Source organism: Coffea eugenioides, chromosome 9 (assembly GCF_003713205.1).
Source record: "Coffea eugenioides isolate CCC68of chromosome 9, Ceug_1.0, whole genome shotgun sequence".
Lineage (NCBI taxonomy): Eukaryota > Viridiplantae > Streptophyta > Magnoliopsida > Gentianales > Rubiaceae > Coffea > Coffea eugenioides.
Genome location: NC_040043.1, coordinates 8,333,189 through 8,353,406, shown reverse-complemented (window position 1 = coordinate 8,353,406; position 20,218 = coordinate 8,333,189). Strand labels below are relative to the sequence as shown.

Sequence of the window (20,218 nt, the reverse complement as noted above, 5' to 3'; positions counted from 1 at the left end):
GTAGTTCCACCTTTGACGATACAATAACGTAATATGCATTTCGTCTTTTGAAGGGTCAAACAAGCCAAGTCTTCCTATTGTTGAAGTCATTTTCAAAATTGGATATTAAATTTTTTTTCCTAGTTGGACATTAAATTTCTACCGCTCAGAACATCAACTAATCAATAAAAATATGTAGTTTCCACAAGTCTTTGCCAAAATTTCCGCATCAATTGGCCTGTCAAACATGAAATTTGACCATTTTGCTAGTCATGCCATCATGCGGACCCCCTCAAATGCACAGAAGGAGACCGCCTACTGCTAAAATTTCCAATAAAATTTGACCAATATGCTCGCTCCTCATGAAAGTTGGATATTAAATTTCCTCACATCAACTGATTAATAAGAATGTTTTAGTTTCCACAAGTCTCTGCCAAAATTTCCACGTCAACTGGTGTGTCAAATATGGAGATGAACTTATTCTTCCTCGTCGAAGACTACTTGTCAGCGGCAGAACTTATGGGAAGAAAATTCATATGGTTATGTTAAGGGTGTTTGTTACCAAATGACAAGTTGAACAACAAATGAATCGAAATCACAAGTTGTATGTACATATGAACAAACTATGAGTGGTAAATCAAAAGATGTACAAGCATAAAAATCAAATAACAGAATGTAGGAATTAAATGGATGGTACAAGTTAATACATTATTAATTTTTTTAGATTTCTTATAATTTAAAGTTACCCCAATTAAGGAATCCTAATCAAAGATAAAAAAAAAAAAAAAATGGAAAGACAACCTTTTTCCACCCTGCATTAATTTTGGAAGACACAGATGTTAAGGACTTTCATATCGTTTAATCAAATCAATCCCTTTGTTTCCATTCTTCTTGTGTGACACGTCTAGCTTTTCATCTTTCATTTGTTTAAATCTTATTTATTTCTCTAAAACTTCTACTCACATTTTATTTTTTCTAATCGGTTCTTTTTCCTTTTTTAACATTTTTCTTCTTGATTTTTTTTTTATTTTTCTACGACTTTTTTTTCCTTCATTTCCATTGCAGAAACAAATACTTACCTTCCATTTTGGATTTTCATCTTGTAAGAAAACATACTTAAATTTGTATCACACGGTCATTAATTGCATGATCAATCCTGTCGAAAGGGTATTTGGATATGCTTGGGCCATTTAGAATTGGCTAAAACTCGGTCTAGACGTTTGAGAATAGAAAAGTCAAGCGAGTCAAGTCTTCCTATAGTTTGAGATGTGGTTAAAATTGGATGTTAAGCTACTTTCACATCAAGTGATTAATAGGAATGTTTTAGTTTCCACAAGTCTTCGTCAAATGTGGAGAACCTATGGGAGTCATCTACGGAATGTGCAAAGCATTCTCAGTGAGAAGGCAAGCCCACGTCTAAATTCCTCGGCAAAGAAGAAATATTTGATGCGATTTGTGGCAGGTCTCAATGATAAATAAATTTCATTTAAATTTTTTATTGTCAATGCAAACAAAACGTAATTTCACATTATAATTTTTATATTAGTAGTTATAATGCTTAAGGCTGATTATGTTAAAAAGCAAAAAATAAAAGTAAAATGAATAGCTATTTTGACAATTTGTATTTAGGTAGTTAAAGTAAAAGTGCCTAAATATTTTTTTTTTTTTTTTTTTTTTTTTTGTCGACACTGGGGTGTCCGGGTCAAGACCCGAAGGCGGCCCGACTAATCCCCAGCGGCCCGGGAGGAGAGGCCCCATCCCCCCAAGCACGATAACCCTGCACGACTCGAACCCCTGGCAAGCGCTCCTAAGGAGGCGTGCGCTGCCAGATGAGCTGCCCAGGAGGGGCAAGTAAAAGTGCCTAAATACATGGGTAAAATTTGATGGATTAAAAATAACTTAAAAAATGAACTTCTTGGTCGAAATATTTAAGAATTGTATATTTGGAATGAATGGATGTTTCGTATGATAAAGAAAAATACAAACTGTGGTGCAGGTCTGCCACTGTTAGTGTCACAAATCAAAGTTAATCTCTTTACCCTTACTAGGAAAATTCAGTCGTAGGAAAATTAGCTCCCATTGTGGGTTGTGGAGATGGTCTGTCTTTCCCTCCACACAATAATGTCATTGTTAGATAGAATCCATTTCATAATCATAAATGCTGATAGTAGTTGACAGCATTTGATCTTGAGATACATATGTGGCATCTCAATGGAAGTATATATATATACTTACTTCCCCAGAATAGTAGTATATGCATACTTACTTCCCCATCCTCAGCTCTATTTGTAAGCTTAGTCAAAAGAAATGGAGAGAGCATGCTATTACTTTCCTGTAGGACTTTTATTAGCCACTTCTCTGTTAGCCGTGGGCACAGGCGATATCATAACTGATAAATCTGCCCTTGTAACTTTAAGAGGCCACATGGTTTCTAATCGTCACTTAATCTTGGCAAAAAATTGGTCCATTTCTTCCTCTGTTTGTGATTGGATTGGAGTTACTTGTGACTCTAGTCATCAAAGAGTGGTGGCCTTAAATATTTCTAACATGGGTTTTGCAGGCACGATTCCTCCACAACTGGGAAACCTCTCATTCCTTATTTCTCTCGACATGAGCAACAACAATTTTCATGGTCATTTGCCAGAAGGAATGTCTCATTTGTGTCGACTAAGTTTCATGGCTTTAAGCAACAACAATCTCACAGGAGAAATTCCATCATGGTTGGGTGTCTTGGAGAGACTTCAATACCTATCCTTGACAGAGAATAATTTTTTTGGTGAACTTCCTGCTAACATATGCGACAATCTTCCAAATCTAAAAGAGCTCGATCTGTCTTGGAATCAATTGAGTGGCCAGATACTATCAGGTTTATCAAACTGCTCCGGACTCAAGTCGTTAGATTTGTCAGTCAACCAGTTCAATGGTTACATACCAAAAGCAGTGGGGAACCTGAAAATGCTTGAGGAGCTAGATCTCGGTGATAACAATTTGGAAGGTTACTTTCTTGGTTTCTTATTCTTTATTCAGTTCCATATTTACATTTTGTCACTGTACAATTATCTTAATTTCTTGTGCTGCAATCTCTTGATCTTTGGGCCTTTAAACATTTACTTCAAATTAAAGAGATTTAGGTGATCTTCTAAAACGAAACTCTGAATCTACCCACGAAAGCAGCAACACGGTTCTATGCCACCCACAATCTTCAAAATCTCCACATTGGAATTTGTTGATTTTGCAAAATAACAATTATCTGGTAATATTCCTACTGATATATGCCACAGTATTCCAAAGAAGTTGGATATTTGAAAATGCTTCAGTATCTATATCCTCCGTCCCACTTTCTTGGTTTGTTATTCTTTGGTTTGGTTGCATAGTTTGATGTTTGTTTTCAATTGCAGTTTACTATAATAATATAATACTCCCTCCGTCCCACTTTGATAGTCCTATTTGTTTTTGTACACAGTTTAAGAAAAAGTAGTTAACTTTGTTGGAACAATCAATTTAGGTAGCTATTTTCCTAAAATACCCTCACAGTATTTCAAATGTAAAAGAGCTCTATCGCCTTTGGAATCAGTCGAATGGTCAACAAAATGCTCTGGACTTTGGGGTATTGTGTTTTGTCAATCAACCAGTTGCACGGATACATACCAAAAAGAAGGGTTATTGTATCTATATCTTGGCATTAGGCTCATTGTATTAGAAGGGTACAATTGTCTTTTTAATTGAACCACTAGCAAGGGACCAAAAGTAAATGAAAATTAATGCTAAGGTAAACCATAGCTGAATCTCAATCCTTGTGCTACAAATCTCTTTGATTTTGGGCCTTGTAAACATTTATCTCTGATTTCGGGCCCCACAAAAAAAGGGGCATACATTTAGTTCTAACGAATTGGTGGTCATTCCTCCAAGTTTCGCAGGTAGCATTCCGGAAGGGATAGGCAATCTCCAGAGCTTGAGGGTTTTGTCCATAACAAGCAGCAATTTGAGTGGATCAATACCTAGAGAAATCGGAAACCTAACTATGCTTGAAGAAGTATATTTTTTTAATAACAGCCTTACAGGTGATCCAATTGGTGGTGAGAAGTTTCTAATTTTTGCCGGTTCTGTTAACAATTGTTAGCAGATTGGTGCAACAGAATATATATATATATATAAGCTTTGAATTAAAAAATTTGTTAAGTGGGTGGTTTTATTATTATTATTTTGTTGGTTCAACTAGTCAGCAACAGTAGTATTAATCCAAAACTGTTTTAGTGGGAAAATTTGCCTTCATTTTGACATGAAATTAATGAACTTCAAGTTGCCAAAAATCCCTTTTTTTTTAAATTTTTTTTTTTGAATTTTGTCAATTTTAGATATGCAATTTTTATCGGTGGAATTATATAACATGTTCCTGAATTTGGAAGTTTATATCTACAGATAAACTTTTTCAAAAAATTCCCCGCTTTAAATTCTTTACGTAGGGATCAACAAACTCAACGGGCAAATACTAAGGGGGGATTGGAAATTTGTTAATCTACTATGCTTAAGAAGCTGTATCTAGATGATAGCTAATTTGACAGGTATATGTTAATTTTCAATGAATTGTAATCTTGAATTTGGTGCAACTTTTGGAGTATTTTTAAATGAGATTGGTTTTTGTTCATGGATCGACAGGTCCGATTCCAAACGAGATTGGTAACCTGCTCAAATCGGAGGGCCTTGGCTTGGGTGAGAATAGGTTAAGTGGTTCGATACCGGTTGGGATCTTCAACATGTCAACTCTGAGGATGCTCGACCTTGTCGAAAATCATTTATCAGGCGTTCTTCCATCAAATATGTGGAAGAAATTCATCTTGGTTGGAATAACTTCAGCGGAGCCATACCCGCCTCTATCTCAAACTGTTCAAAACTAATTGAAATAAATCTTCATAGTAACAAATTCAGCGGTCCAATTCCCAATTCCATTGGAAATTTGAGACGCCTCGAATCTCTCTCATTGTCTGCTAACAATTTGACGAGTGAATCTTCATCCCCAGAATTGGGCCTCTTCACTTCCCTCACAGGCTGCATCTCTTTATGGGAAATCTGGGTGGCAGACAATCCGTTAAATGGGGTTCTTCCGAGATCCATCGGGAATCTTTCTATTTCTGTTGAACGGTTGATGGTAGGGAACTGTGGACTCAAGGGGAACATTCCAGAGAGCATTGGAAACTTGAGCAATTTAGCATATTTATTTCTCGATGATAATATCTTGACTGGCTCAATTCCGAGTACGATGGGTTTGCAAAACCTTCGGGAATTGGGTCTTACCAATATGTCGCTCACTGGTCCACTCCCTCGTGGTCTCTGTGGTTTGCAGAGTTTGGAGGATTTAGGCCTAAGTCAAAATCAGATTAGCGGTTCAATTCCAGGATGTTTCAATAATCTTACATCTTTGATGGTTCTTGACATAGCTTTCAATAGATTAACCTCTACTCTGCCAACGAGCTTGTGGGTAGAGGTGGCAAAATGGGCGGGATGGGCGGGATTTGCTTGGGTTTGAGATGGAACCGAGTCATATGGGTTTGGGCCCAACCTTACCCATATGTGTTTTGGGACTAACTTGGGCGGGATCACTTTGGGATGGGTTTAGATTGATCCCGCCCAATACCCAAATCCATTTTCTACATATTTTTTTTCCTTTAATTCATTTTTTATTTTTATATAATTTTAATATTTTTGATTTATTAAATTTCTTTTAGTTTTATTAAATAAACATGCAAATGCTTTATACTCAAGATTCCCACCAAAAATTGGATTAACAAATAAAGGAAAAGATAGATAGACAGCCATATTCCAACATATATCAAGATGGCTAAGGTTCTTAGGATGTTGAATATTTATCCTCATCATTGTTCAAGGATGACAGGTCTAAACTGACTGAAATGCTAGAAATTCTTGTGGACAATGATTAGAAAGACTACTAGATTATATTCGCTGGTATGACTATAAAAATTGTTAAAGATAATTTTTGAATCTAAGACTCCGTTTGGATTGGGTATTTTTTCAAAAAATAAGTTTTTCAAATAGTAATATACAATAACTCAAGAAACATCCCATCCATATTAGTATATCAAATATTTCAAAAAAATTTTATAGTAAAATTTTTTTATATACACTACTACAATAAAATATTTCAAAAACACCCCCCAAAAACAGCTAATCCAAACGGAGCCCTTGCTATTTGAGCCCAATGGGTACCCAAGTATTTCCCACCCTTTCCCATTCATTAATGGGTATAGTTGGGATGTGTCCCAACTTAAACCCAATACCAAATTATAATACCCATCCCGCCCAAAGTTCCTTTGGGCATGGGTAGCCCATTGGGACTTGGGACAAATTGCCAGCTCTACTTGTGGGATCTTCAAGGTCTCCAGGAGCTCAACTTGTCGTCGAATTTATTGAGAGGACCTTTGGCTCCAGAGATGGGAGAATTAAAGTATTTGACAAGGTTAGACTTGTCAAACAATCAGTTTTCAGACAATATCCCCAGCACCATTTGGAGTTTAGAGAGTTTGGATCACCTTTCTTTGGCAAACAACAGCTTGCAAGGTTCAATTCCGGACAACCTTTGAATTGGTACCTTTGAATTTGGAGCTAGAAAACTGGCCCATTACTGAGTAAGTTCTCTTGTTGGATCCCCAATATACTTAAATGTTCACTTTTAAGGAACTAAGCGGTGGCTCATGTATTCTTACTCTGTAATAAATTAAGACATGTATAGAATTTTTTGATTCCAATCTCCACCATACCAAGCTATTCTAAACAATAAATTCAAGCACAATAAAGGTGCCTATGCATATATTTATTGTGCCAGAACTATTCTGATTTTTTTTTATATAAAAAATTCAATTAGGAAGTGAAAGTTTCTCCTAACTAACAAAAGATATAAAGAAAATAAATGTTTATGGTTACAATGTTAGCCCATGGAAAAAAAATTAGAGTTGTCCCGTTCATTTAAAATGATGGTAATCATTTTTTTTTATTTTTTGTGAATTCAAAAAAATGTGGCCTTTTGGAAGACACTTTTTCTTTTACAGGTTAAAATATGTAGTACACTTTTTCTTTGTCAGTACCATCACTCCCACTTCATAATTGGAAAACTACAGTCGAATAGCTTTTGGTATGATAATTGAAGACTAAAGGTTAGTTTTGTTATTTTCTTGTTGCTTTGGTGAAAATAATATAGAAGACGTGTTTGGTGAAACAGATATTTGCAGCAAATGATTGACACCGATTCACTTGTTCTTCCCGCTTGAAGCTCGTTAGTAAGTTTTGATATAATTAAGCTAATTAGTAGGTTTTGATATAATTAAGCAATTACTTGAGAAATAAAATTCTAATGCTATGGAAACACAAAGTGGACAACTAGAGAAGCCAATAATGAGTTTCTAATGCTATAACCGCTATAATCGTCAATTCTTTCCTTTTTTTTTCGTATCGTTGTTATTCGTATTCCACAGTCTTGGTAATGTTGTTTATTTATTTCCTTAAATGAATCTGGCCCAATTTTGACCAATATATTTGTTGGCATATTGGTGGTTGACGGTGGAGAAACTTATGTCTACTTACTGGATTGAGGCTAGATTTCAGATAAAAAAAAAACCTAGGCCCACAAATAATTAGATTGCCTGATCATAGCATGCACATACAGCCCAGGCCCATCATTTCTACAAATACAGCATTATGTGTATTAGTATTATTTTGTGCAAATGAACATTAAAAAAAAAAAAGAATGGAAAACATCAAACTTATAACAAATATTGTCCTCATAGCATTATGTTATAGGTAGGGGTAGTAATCAAGTAATCGTAAGGTCATTGGTTTCACTCTCAAGCCCTCCAGGACAAATATTGTCCTTTTTTTCTTTTTTTGGTTGTAAAGTTTAAAGTTTTATATGATGAATACAAATCAAAAGATAATTCACCTCATAATTTTTAAGAATTTTTATATTTATATATATCAGTGGCATTCCTTGTATATATATATAAGTGAAGTCATATATATTGTACTCTGTAAGAAAGAAACTACTATTCAACTTGGATATCAAACCACATCATTGCAGCCATAAATAGGCCAGAGGGCCTGTCAACAACAATCAATGAAAACATTTTCAGTTCCTGCCTTCAACCCAAATCAATTTTTATGTCTACCAATTTTCATTTGGAGTTGACTAAAGTCAAGCATAGATAGATGATGTGGTTTAAATACCAAGCGAATTAGAAATTTAATCTATGCTAATTAAGAAGTTGCATCTAGATGATAAGTTAATTTGACAGGTATGCTAATTTTCAATGAGTTGTAGTCCTGAATGAATGTGATGTTACATTTGGAGTATATTTAAATGAGATTGGCGAGCTAGCACATTATTAATTTTCTTGTAATTTAAAAACTATTACAATTAAGGAATCATAACCAAATGAAAAGGCAAAGAATTGAATTAGACATTACAAAATTGTAATAGATTTTAAATTAGTTTGCACTTTTAATTCTAAACAAAATCTCTCAAAATTTAAAAATCTCTTTTTCTGTTGGTTACAAAATTGTAATAGTTTTTAAATTAATGAATTATATCAACGAATTGGTGAGAAGTTTCTAAATTTCAGCCTTTTTCTAGCTCTATAAAATTTGTTAACAAAATGATGGAAGACAATATAGGCTTGAATAAAATTTAGGGTTAATAAGACTTTGGCCCACTAAATCTAGGGGATAGTCATATATTATCCCCTCAACCTTGAATATATATATATATATACTCTACCCCATGGAAACTTATTATTCGTGGCAGATAACATGCTTTTGGGACCTATGTGATGGAAATAAATAACATGTCCAAGTTACGAGAAATTGGCTCTAGTAATAACAGCCTGTCTAGATCTCTCCTGGAAAGCATATGCGGCTGGTTTCTTGAACTTGAAAGTCTATCTACACAAAAATAATTTGGAAGGCCAAATACCAGAAAACTTATGTAAATGTTTCACACTTGAATCTCTTTACCCAGCCCGGATTGAAAATTGGAAGGACTTTATCTTGCTGAGAACCACTTCACTGGAGCTATACCAGTATCTATCCCAAACTGTTCAAAGCTGACTTTTATGTCTCTTTCTTGGTTATAACAAATTCAGTGGTGGAATTCCTAATTCCCTTTGCAATTGATGACAATTTGACAAGTAAATCTTCATCTCCAGATTTGAGCCTCTTCATTTCCTTGGCCGGTGGCATCTCTCCATGGAAAACATCAGTGTCAGGAAATCCGTTGAATGGGGTTCTCCCAATTTCAAATGGAATCTCTCCAGTTCTGTTGAAAATTTTTATGCAGAAATCTCAAAGATCTCTTTGGAATTGATTTGTCGTCAAATTTCTTGAGAGGATCTTTGCCTCGAGCGTTGGGATAACTGTTTCCATTCTTGAGTTGATTGTGTGACAAGTCTAGCTTTTCATCTTTCATTTGTTTAAACCTTATTTACTTCTCTAAAACTTCTGCTCACGTTTGATTTGTACTCTATGGAGGGAAGAGGTTCTAAAAAAGCTTGCATGAGAACTAAAAAAACTTGTATGAAAATTAAAAAGTGCATTACTATACTTTTTGGATATTTTAAAAAGGCACATACTTTTTATGTGATGCAGGGTTTTGAATCTTTGATCTAGTGCACGAAAGAGTTTTAAGGTGCCCCGTGTTTTTAGCTTTTCGCAAGCATGGAATGGAGGACCAGTGGAAGGAAGGTACTGATGCTCCTATAGTAGGAAGGTACTGTGCTCAAAGTGGGAGAGCACATCACACTATCACAGAAGCATTCTCAGTGGGAAGGCAGGCCCACTGCAGAGCAGAAATATTTGAAACGAATGTTATATCCAATTAACAGTGCAATAGGACAGAAACTCAGTTTTTTTTTTTTATTTTATCAATAGAATTTCTATAACCTATGGGAGGGGGAGGGAGACTCGATGTGAGTAGAGCTCCCCTGTTTATTTACCAATCTTATGAATGTATGAGCAAAAGTTACCATGAGTTATTTAGTCAATTGCAATTTTTTTCCCGCTAAGTTTTGTGGTTGATGACTTTACAAATTTAGTTACCTTAAGTATTTAACTTCATAATACATATACATCATCTAAACTGGCGAGTGCTAAGTAGTTGTGATCGCAGGTACAATTTTTAATCTTACTATGATTACCCAATACAATAAACAGTAAATCAAATATGGATAAGTATTACTACTTGTATGAAGACAAATTTTCTATTTTAAGTATAGCATCTATATAATGTATAAAGCTAGAGGATTCGTATTTGGTACAAACAATTTTGATCATCTTTTTTGAACTTTCAATTTTACCCTTATAAAAAAATTAATTTTTACTCTCATAATCTAGTCATATATATTTTGCCATTATAACGATTCATAATCACCATAATCTAACTACCAAATTACTATAATATTAAAAACCAAAATTCTTTAGTGAAAAGTTTATATAATTTGATTTATGTAAAAGACAAAATGTATATATATAAAATTGCACACAAATTAGGTGTGCCCTTAACACTAGTTTTATTAAAGTACACCCTTTGTCACTATCGGTGTAAATATTATAAGTATTAAAAAGACATGTTTAATTATGTCAAAGTTTAATTAACACTGTTTTTTGTTAACATTATCTTTTGATGCTTAAAATTTGACGAAGTGTTCTACAAAAATTTTGACAACATATTCTGTTGATACTAAATTTATTTCAGTGGTTAGTTGATGATTAATTTTAATAAATCACTATAAGATAGTATGAGAAATGATGAAATTCAGCCAGAAAAAAGAATTCAAACAGTTTGAGAAAGATAGACTAGAAGAAAATCAGGCGGCCGAGAAATTCTAGAGGAAAATGTTTAGGAAAATCCTTACTTTTGTGGACTATGTTTTACTACACTCAAAGGTGTATTCACTAAATTTGTACACATGAACTATTTTGCGCATATAACATGGACCCATTTCTATTAGCATATACATTGTTCGTGTAGGTAAAGTTAATCTTACTTTGTTTGAATATAATTTACCATCTAAACTATTTGATAAAGGAGCATTGACACATTCAATTCATTCAAGTATAAGCATAAAAAATTAAAACACAAAAAAGTGATATCATTATGTAAAAAGCCAAGAGTCAAGAGTCTTGCGAGAATGACTAAATTTTGGATAAATTACTAGCAGCTGCCGTGTGATTTTGCTTATTATCACATGATTTCATGACATTCAAAATATTCATATGAACACCTTATACTTTTATGTAAAGTAAAAATTTGTTAAAATGTAGCTTCCGTAACATGGTCATTTGAAATTGAAATTTCTTTATTGCCATTACTTAATTATTAAACTGAATGAGATACAGGAATTTTGTAGATATATGCAAAATCATAGGGGCATTGATATTATTTTTCCATCACATTTTCGAGAGCACTTGTAGATTAATCGCTGTAACTAGAGGTGCTTTTTGTCCATTTTGCTATTGTACATAAAATTATAGTTTTCTAGATATTTTGAAATATTAGGAGAGTCATGTATTAATATTCAAAAGCATGAGGTGTTGCTAGTAATTTCCCATAATATTTTGGGATAATTTCAGAAACCTCCCCTGAGGTTTCTTGAAATATCACTAAGCTCCCCCTCCCCCCATTTTGGGAATCTCTCTTACCACCCTCTGAATTGACATTTTCTTAACAATGTCAGCCCCTCTAAGCAAAAGTAATAGAAAATGCATTTTGGAGGAGGGAGAGTATTTTAGTTCCCTTCATACCCTTAGTTTGACTGATAGCAGTGACATAAGAAAGTTGCAATAGGTGGAAAATGTGAATCGGAGAGTATTTTTCTGGCATGAGCACTGGTACATGACCGTTGGACATGCAACAGCTACTTTGAGTGCTTCCAGCGGTATTAAAAGGTGAGGGTGTCCCCCAGAAAAGTAAGGCAGATGGAGGAGTAAATTCCCAAAAAAAGAGAGTTTTCAAACTAACTTCCCAAAAGGTGGCGATTTTTGAGTCTCTTCCCAAAGGGTGAAAAACGCATCTAAGGAATGTGTTCTTCTAAATAAAAACGTAATTTTCAAATACGTTATTTTAATTTTCATAAATTTATTTAAATAGGGAAAATTGGTTAAATAACGCATTAGTAGAATGCGTTTTTTGATGTCACCAAAAAAACACATTTCGAAAATGCACTATTTTGTACAAAAACTCATTAGACGAATGCATTTTTTGTTTATCAATCTGTACCACTTTTTTTCATTTCTTTGATCTTGACTTGGATTACGTAAGGTTTTTTTTTTTAAATATTATCTTAATATTTTATCGAAGTTATTATTAATTTAGCTCACTAACACATGTCAAGATCCAAAAAAATTGTTATTTCATAGTTGTTATTAATTTATCTGGTATAGATTTCATTTCAAGTTTGCAAAAGGCTTAAAGGTTTTTGAACTTTGGATTTTACATACGCATGCACATATTTTGTATCTCGAATGTTGGTAATTTGTCTTAAAAAATCATAACACTTTTTGTAAAGAAAATTTTACGAGTCGTAAAAAGTTAATCCTAAATGTTTTAGTGTAAAAATATGATGGCCCTAAATGAGTTAGAACAATCACATATCTTGAAAACTTTAAACAAAGGAAAATTGCAGAACTCCTCTGAGGTTTCTGACACTAGCACTCACATCTTCTGTGGTTTAAGAAATTGCAGTAACCTTCTTTAAACTTACTGATTCTGTTGCATATCCAGTCCAAACTAGAAAAAGTGTCATTAAAATATTGTTTTAAGGAGTGAGATAAGAAATTTGTACCAGATTTGCCCTTTGTATTACCAAAGTAGTATTAGCAAAGGAATGACAAAGCACTACAAAATAATTAACAATTAATAAATGATAGGGTGTTAATTGTTAGTAATTTTATTGTTAATTTTCCCTTTTATTCTTGCCAAATATTGTTTTAATTATTAATATTTACTTATATTTGGTATTGGGACTTAATTTCAGGAACAAGGCAGAAAATTACCAAAAAGGAGGGACTTGTATGGAAAAATGCAGACTTCTAAGGGCTTCAACCTTTGGGTCCTTGAATTGGTGGGGACCACAAGCTAGTGCAAGGCATTTAGTCATTTGGGCTTTTCAAAGAAAGCAACGTAGAGAGACTTGGAACAACAAGTACTTTGGAGGCTTTGTCCACATGTGCGGGGACCACGGATAAGAAGCATGAGTCGTTTGGACTCTAGGAAAAGAAACGTACAAGACTTTGAATTTGGTGTGGGGACCACTAGAAATAGCATTAGACTTCCTTCTGGCTTTAAAAAGGGAAAAACGTACTAGAGGTGAAGGAATCAATAGTTTTAGTTTAGGCTTTTAGCATAGTTTTAGTTTTCTTTTCTTAGCTCTTTCGCATGGTTGTTCTCCATTAATGGAGGACTAACCTCTTAACTCTAGCCAAGGGTACACTTCAGAAATGGTTCAGGCACTGATCATTAATTCACAGATAATTCCACATTTATTAATAGATTAGTTACAGTTGTCATGCACGCGATAAACAACCAACTTTTCCTTAATTTCTCGATAGTTAAGGTACGACCGTTAACTATTTCTCTAACCCAAAAACAACCCTAGGTACGACCGTAGGATTTAATTTCTAGATTGCATTAATAATTAGAAAGGCTCAATCCTAACTAACAAACACGCTACGAGGGTTTGTTTAAGTTAAATCGTATGCTCCCCTGACATAAACCCAATTACGCCAGTTGCTCCTGAGATAAAGATAACGAACAATTACGGATTCAATTATCCCTATTTAGCAAAATAGCCTATGTGAATAATTAATATTGCGCATCTATTCAATCACTCACACGAGCTATAGCAATTAAAAGCAGGAAACATATAAATACCAATAAATTAAGGAAGCAATTAAAATAAATTAGATCTCACAGTAATTGTTGAACCAAGTCTTCAGTTGTCCCCTTGACTAGAATTAAGAGGTTAGTCCTCCATTAATGGAGAACAACCATGCGAAAGAGCTAAGAAAAGAAAACTAAAACTATGCTAAAAGTCTAAACTAAAACTATTGATTCCTTCACCTCTAGTACGTTTTTCCCTTTTTAAAGCCAGAAGGAAGTCTAATGCTATCTCTAGTGGTCCCCACACCAAATTCAAAGTCTTGTACGTTTCTTTTCCTAGAGTCCAAATGACTCATGCTTCTTATCCGTGGTCCCCGCACATGTGGACAAAGCCTCCAAAGTACTTGTTGTTCCAAGTCTCTCTACGTTGCTTTCTTTGAAAAGCCCAAATGACTAAATGCCTTGCACTAGCTTGTGGTCCCCACCAATTCAAGGACCTAAAGGTTGAAGCCCTTAGAAGTCTGCATTTTTCCATACAAGTCCCTCCTTTTTGGTAGTTTTCTGCTTCAATCCCTGAAATTGGGTCTAATACCAAATATAAGTAAATATTAATAATTAAAACAATATTTGACAAGGATAAAAGGGAAAATTAACAATAAAATTACTAACAATTAACACCCTATCAATTCCCCCCACACCTAAATCATGCTTGCCCTCAAGCATGAGAACAACAATTGAACGCCAAAATTTGACCATGGCTGTTACTCCAACCACCGTATTGCCAAGACACCAAGAAAATCATATATCAAGCGACACAGGTCAAGATCCAAGAAAAATCACCCCGGTTAGCATCTAAACTACCAACTCCTCCAATTTAAAACAAACTAATCTAAGAAAAAGGAATGGTTGCTCACATTTCAGCAAATGGTCCAACTATTAATTCAAATCTCAACATTAACCCATAGATCGACAAGCTAACTTTTGACACAGTTAACACAACCTTCAACTCTTTTTTTTTCACACTTTTCTATTTTCTCTCTCTTTTTTCCCTTTTTTTTTGTGAATTAAGAATAGCAAAAGACTTAGTCTCTAGCCATTAGAGCCTTTTGACGCGAACTCAAACATTTGACAGATGGAGGAGCCCGGTTACTCAGCTCCAATCGCTACGGAACCACGCACTCATAGTAACTACTACCTTTTGACGCGAGAATCGACACTTTAGGTGAAAATCCCCGGTTACTCAGTAGTAACAACTAGTGGAGTACAGTCACCTCTTATTTATACCCATATAGCACAATAACTAAAAACAACACCAAAAATAACAGCAGTCAGCCCAAATTTTCAAATATGGAGAACTAAAATTAATAACTTGACCAATTCACATGAAAAATGCCAACAATCGTTCCCTATGCCTAGAAAAGTTAACCAAAAATTGGAAAAGTTCAAGCAATTATTGATATTCACCAAAGAGATGTTCCTGAACTCAACCATATCAACTCGATACCTTTTATTAATAAACTTGGCAATAGCAGAATTAGAGACAACAATCCAGCATCAAACTTGGTATTCATATGAAGACTGACCACTAGGAAAAAAAAAGAAAAGAAAATAAACGAAAAAGGAGATAAATATGAAACTAAAAATAAAGGAAAAACCTTTAGAAACTAAAAATAAAAATACTAGCACCCAAAACTGACCCCCCCACACCTAATTCACACATTGCCCTCAATGTGATAAATAAACAATAATAGTAAGCAAAAGAGCAACGGTACTTCCCTGAAATCACGGGGACCATGGCGGGGCCACAACAGTGAGTGAGGCGGGGAATGGTTGAGTTGGGTTGGAGTAGGCTAAGGTCAAGAGGTTCTGGACCTAGAAGAGAACCTTGATCTCACTATTGCCGCTAACAAGTAACCCAATCAATAGAAACAAAATTGCCAACATATAGAGGAACAAGTAAATGCAGATCAGTAGAAATCCATATCCTCTAATGAAGTCAACAATCAACCTTTTAAGCACAGGTATCTCCCAATTCAAAAGGGTAGTGCATAATAAATGGCTCACCAAATTAGCAATTTAAAGCCCTGAGCAATTTAAACCCAACAAGTCAATCAGTACCGGAAAACCACTCCAAACAATGTAACAGTTAAACTCCACAGGCAAAGGACGTCCAACCAATTTCACTCAAGCAAACTAGGAGCAATGTGACTGATTAAACAAAGCAACGAATTTCAGCAAATGGACACATAGCCACCCAAAATCCCAACAAATGCCCCAAAGAATTCAGCAAGTCCAGTAAGAGCAGGTCAGAATATAGGCAATAACAACTTAGTCACAAGCTCTGAGCTTCCAATCAAGCAGCCAACCAAAGAGAATGAATGAATGTTAGGTAAACTACCACAACCAGTACCACTGGTGTACGCACAGAGAAGAATTAAATCAAACGGCAAACTCAATTCACTGAGAAACCCCAAACAATCAACTTAGCAACCAACTTAATTCATGGGAACAATCAGCGTAAAAATTGACAATCTGGCCTCAGCTAAGAAAGTAAAAATCTGTCCTCTGCTAAACAAAAATTAAGAATCTGGCCTCAGCTAAGTAAGTAAAAATCTGTCCTCTGCTAAACAAAAATTAAGAATCTGGCCTCAGCTAAGTGACAGGAAGTTGAAAAAGAAATCACCAGAGTCTTTGACTGGCAGTGGGTGACGGCTGGCGCTAGGGCAGAGGTGACGGCTGGCGTGTGGGGGCCTGGCCTGGTCTGCTGCTGGGATGACAGGCGCACAGGTGCTCCTGCGCTGCTGGTCGCGCGCCCGCTGCAGGAAACTGCTGGCGGACTGGAGGTCACGCGCAAGGGGGAAAGCTGCTCGCTCGGCCTGCACGCGCGGGCTGCAGTCCGCGACTGCAGCTGCTGCTCGCTGCTCTGGTCGCGCGCGCGGAGTGCACGCTGGTGTTGCTTGAGAGCTGGCCTGGGCTAGGGTTCGCGCTGGAGCTCTTGCGCTGGAAGGCTGCGAACTGCGCTGCTCGCGCGCGCTGGTGGCTCGCTGCGAGGGGGAAAGCTGCTCCGGCTGCGCGCGAGCTTGCTGTTGGACGACGGAGCGGTGGTGACAGTTCGGGAGCTGTGCGTCGTGTGGGGTTGGAGGCAGCAGCAAGCTGTTGCGGCGCTGGGCTGTGGAGCTTGGGCAGGCAGCTGAGCTGGATCTGCTGCAGTGGTGGGAGCGACCGTGCGGTGGAGCTCAGGGCTGGACGGCGGCGCTGGTGTTGCTCTGGTGCCATGGTGAGGGCGGCGCGCGGCGATGGCAGTTCGGCGACGAGCTATGGGGAGATTGGTGGAGCTCTTGGCGGCGGCGGGTGAAGAAGAAAAGAAAAGGGAGAAAAGGGAAAGCAGCGGGGAAGAAAGAAATGAAAGAAGAAGAAAGAAAAGAAGAGAAGAAAAAGGAAAAGGAAAAGATATTTTTTTTTTTTTATTGCACACTCAATTTTCAAAACTCGAATTGTGAGAACCAAAACTAAAGGTGTAAAACGGAAAATATTTTTATTTTGATTTTTTGATTTTTTTTTTCTTCAAAGAACCTCTGGCTTAGGCGTGGGCACGTCTAACTGCTATAGAGTACGCAGATCCTGAACGAAAATTTCTTTTCCCTCAGGCGTGACCACCTGGCGTGGGCACGTCTAACTACTAATTTCCTGCCACCAAACATCAAACTATTAATTGACACTAACACTTAACTAAAACTTCAAAAATGCATGAAAACTGAAACAAATAGTCTTGGGTTGCCTCCCAAGTAGCGCCTTTCTTTAACGTCTTTGGCTAGACATGCTATGCTTGTTCACGGAGGATAAAATTTTGTGGCTCGCTTCAATGCTTCATCTTCAATATGATCCTGGTAACCCTCATAGATGGAGTAATCTTTGAGCACACGAGTTACGATTTTCCATGGACTAGTTGATGGCACCAAACAAGTCGATGATAATTTGCATTCTCCATTCACTCCTCCATCACATGCATTCTTCGGTTCAAGATATTTTTCCATTGCCACTCTTAACTTATTCCTGTCATGAAATTTCAAATTTTCTGGTATAATAAAATCAATTTCAGTAACAGGAATTGAAGAATAGGAGTCAGGAAAATATTGATTAAGGAGTGGAGAAGATGTCACCGCATTTGGGGATTGTTCACTGGATTCATTCACTTGAATGGGTTGCGGTTGGGGTTCCATTTCTTCATTTTCGGCTTCTTTTTCAACTGCATCTGCAGATCTCTCATTTTGACACTCTTGCATCTCCTCATCACTAGTCAAGCAAATTGCACTCTCATTTTCTTCTAGATCAACAACGGTTTTCGAGGGCAATTCTTCCAGGTGAGAAGCTAATCGCTCTATCCTGGATGTCAATTGACGCATTTGATCCACCAGGTCGCGACGGCTCGCTTGTGTCTCCTGATGAAATCGATTTGTATTAGCAATTAGTAATCCCATCATTTCTTCAAGAGACATACCTGACACGGAGGATGATTGTTGAGACTCTTGCTGTTGAAAATCCATTGGCCCCGTCGCATAATTAAAATTGGAATTATCCCACCATCCTTGATCATACCTGTTTGGATAAGGGTCATATTGCGTTTGATATTGGGGTGGAAAATCTCCAAAAGTATCAATTGGAGCACTTAGATTATCTTGAAATGCGGGGCATGTGTCAGTTGAATAACCTGAGTCAAAATAAGTTCCACAATTTGCAACAGCCCATTGATCATTAGGAAAAACATGAGTCTCATAACCCCATTCAGGAACAAAGTCCAGTCTATCATCAAAATATGGAATGTTAGCAGCCATAAAAAATAATAAAAATAAAAAAAAATAAGAGAAAAATAAATTAAAAAAAATGAAAACAAGATAAACTCAGAAAGAAACAAATTAATCTGGCACCAGTCCCCGGCAACGGCGCCAAAAATTGACAGGTGCCGAACCTGTACAATAATAAATACCTACTCGAGAAAAATACAGATTTTGTATATAGCGGTGAGTAGGGTCGAATCCACAGGGACTGGGGATAATTCGTTTCTTCTAGAGTCCAAGGTATGGGGGGTTTTGGATTAAATGCTAACTAAATAAATTAACTGCAGAAAATAATTGATTAAGAGAAATAATAAAGGGAAAACTCTAGCCAAGGGTACACTTCAGAAATGGTTCAGGCACTGATCATTGATTCACAGATAATTCCACATTTATTAATAGATTAGTTACAGTTGTCATGCACGCGATAAACAACCAACCTTTCCTTAATTTCTCGATAGTTAAGGTACGACCGTTAACTATTTCTCTAACTCAAAAACAACCCTAGGTACGACCGTAGGATTTAATTTCTAGATTACATTAATAATTAGAAAGGCCCAATCCTAACTAACAAACACGCTACGAGGGTTTGTTTAAGTTAAATCGTATGCTCCCCTGACATAAACCCAATTACGCCAGTTGCTACTGAGATAAAGATAACGAACAATTACGGATTCAATTATCCCTATTTAGCAAAATAGCCTATGTGAATAATTAATATTGCGCATCTATTCAATCACTCACACGAGCTATAGCAATTAAAAGCAGGAAACATATAAATACCAATAAATTAAGGAAGCAATTAAAATAAATTAGATCTCACAGTAATTGTTGAACCAAGTCTTCAGTTGTCCCCTTGACTAGAATTAAGAGGTTAGTCCTACATTAATGGAGAACAACCATGCGAAAGAGCTAAGAAAAGAAAACTAAAACTATGCTAAAAGCCTAAACTAAAACTATTGATTCCTTCACCTCTAGTACGTTTTTCCCTTTTTAAAGCCAGAAGGAAGTCTAATGCTATCTCTAGTGGTCCCCACACCAAATTCAAAGTCTTGTACGTTTCTTTTCCTCTGAGGTTTCTGACACTAGCACTCACCTCTTCTGTGGTTTAAGAAATTGCAGTAACCTTCTTTAAACTTACTGATTCTGTTGCATATCCAGTCCAAACTAGAAAAAGTGTCATTAAAATATTGTTTTAAGGAGTGAGATAAGAAATTTGTACCAGATTTGCCCTTTGTATTACCAAAGTAGTATTAGCAAAGGAATGACAAAGCACTACAAAATAATTAACAATTAATAAACTTCAGGTGGTATAGTTTATGGGCAAATGGGCATTACCTATTCAAAATACTAGCTTTTTGTGGACATTTTACTCTCAAACATTCAATTTATAATAAAAATATAAATTTTTTAAAGTAAAATTCAAAAAGTATTACAGTAATTTCTTACGAAAAAAACTAGGAGGTTATCTATTTAACATAAATTAAATATTTTTTTAAAAAAAATCCCATAAAGTACCAACTCTTTA

General features: G+C 35.9%; 1 protein-coding gene across 1 annotated transcript; it reads left to right on the top strand.

Annotated features, from left to right (window-relative positions):
- Positions 1-2,456: 2,456 nt before the first annotated feature.
- LOC113782128 (probable leucine-rich repeat receptor-like protein kinase At5g63930) lies at positions 2,457-17,213 on the top strand. Its single transcript, XM_027328039.1, has 5 exons — positions 2,457-2,974; positions 3,897-4,094; positions 4,636-4,699; positions 4,780-5,461; positions 16,638-17,213. Exons 1-5 carry the CDS (start codon positions 2,527-2,529, stop codon positions 17,211-17,213), a joined length of 1,968 nt encoding a protein of 655 aa, XP_027183840.1. The 5' UTR covers positions 2,457-2,526.
- Positions 17,214-20,218: the final 3,005 nt, after the last annotated feature.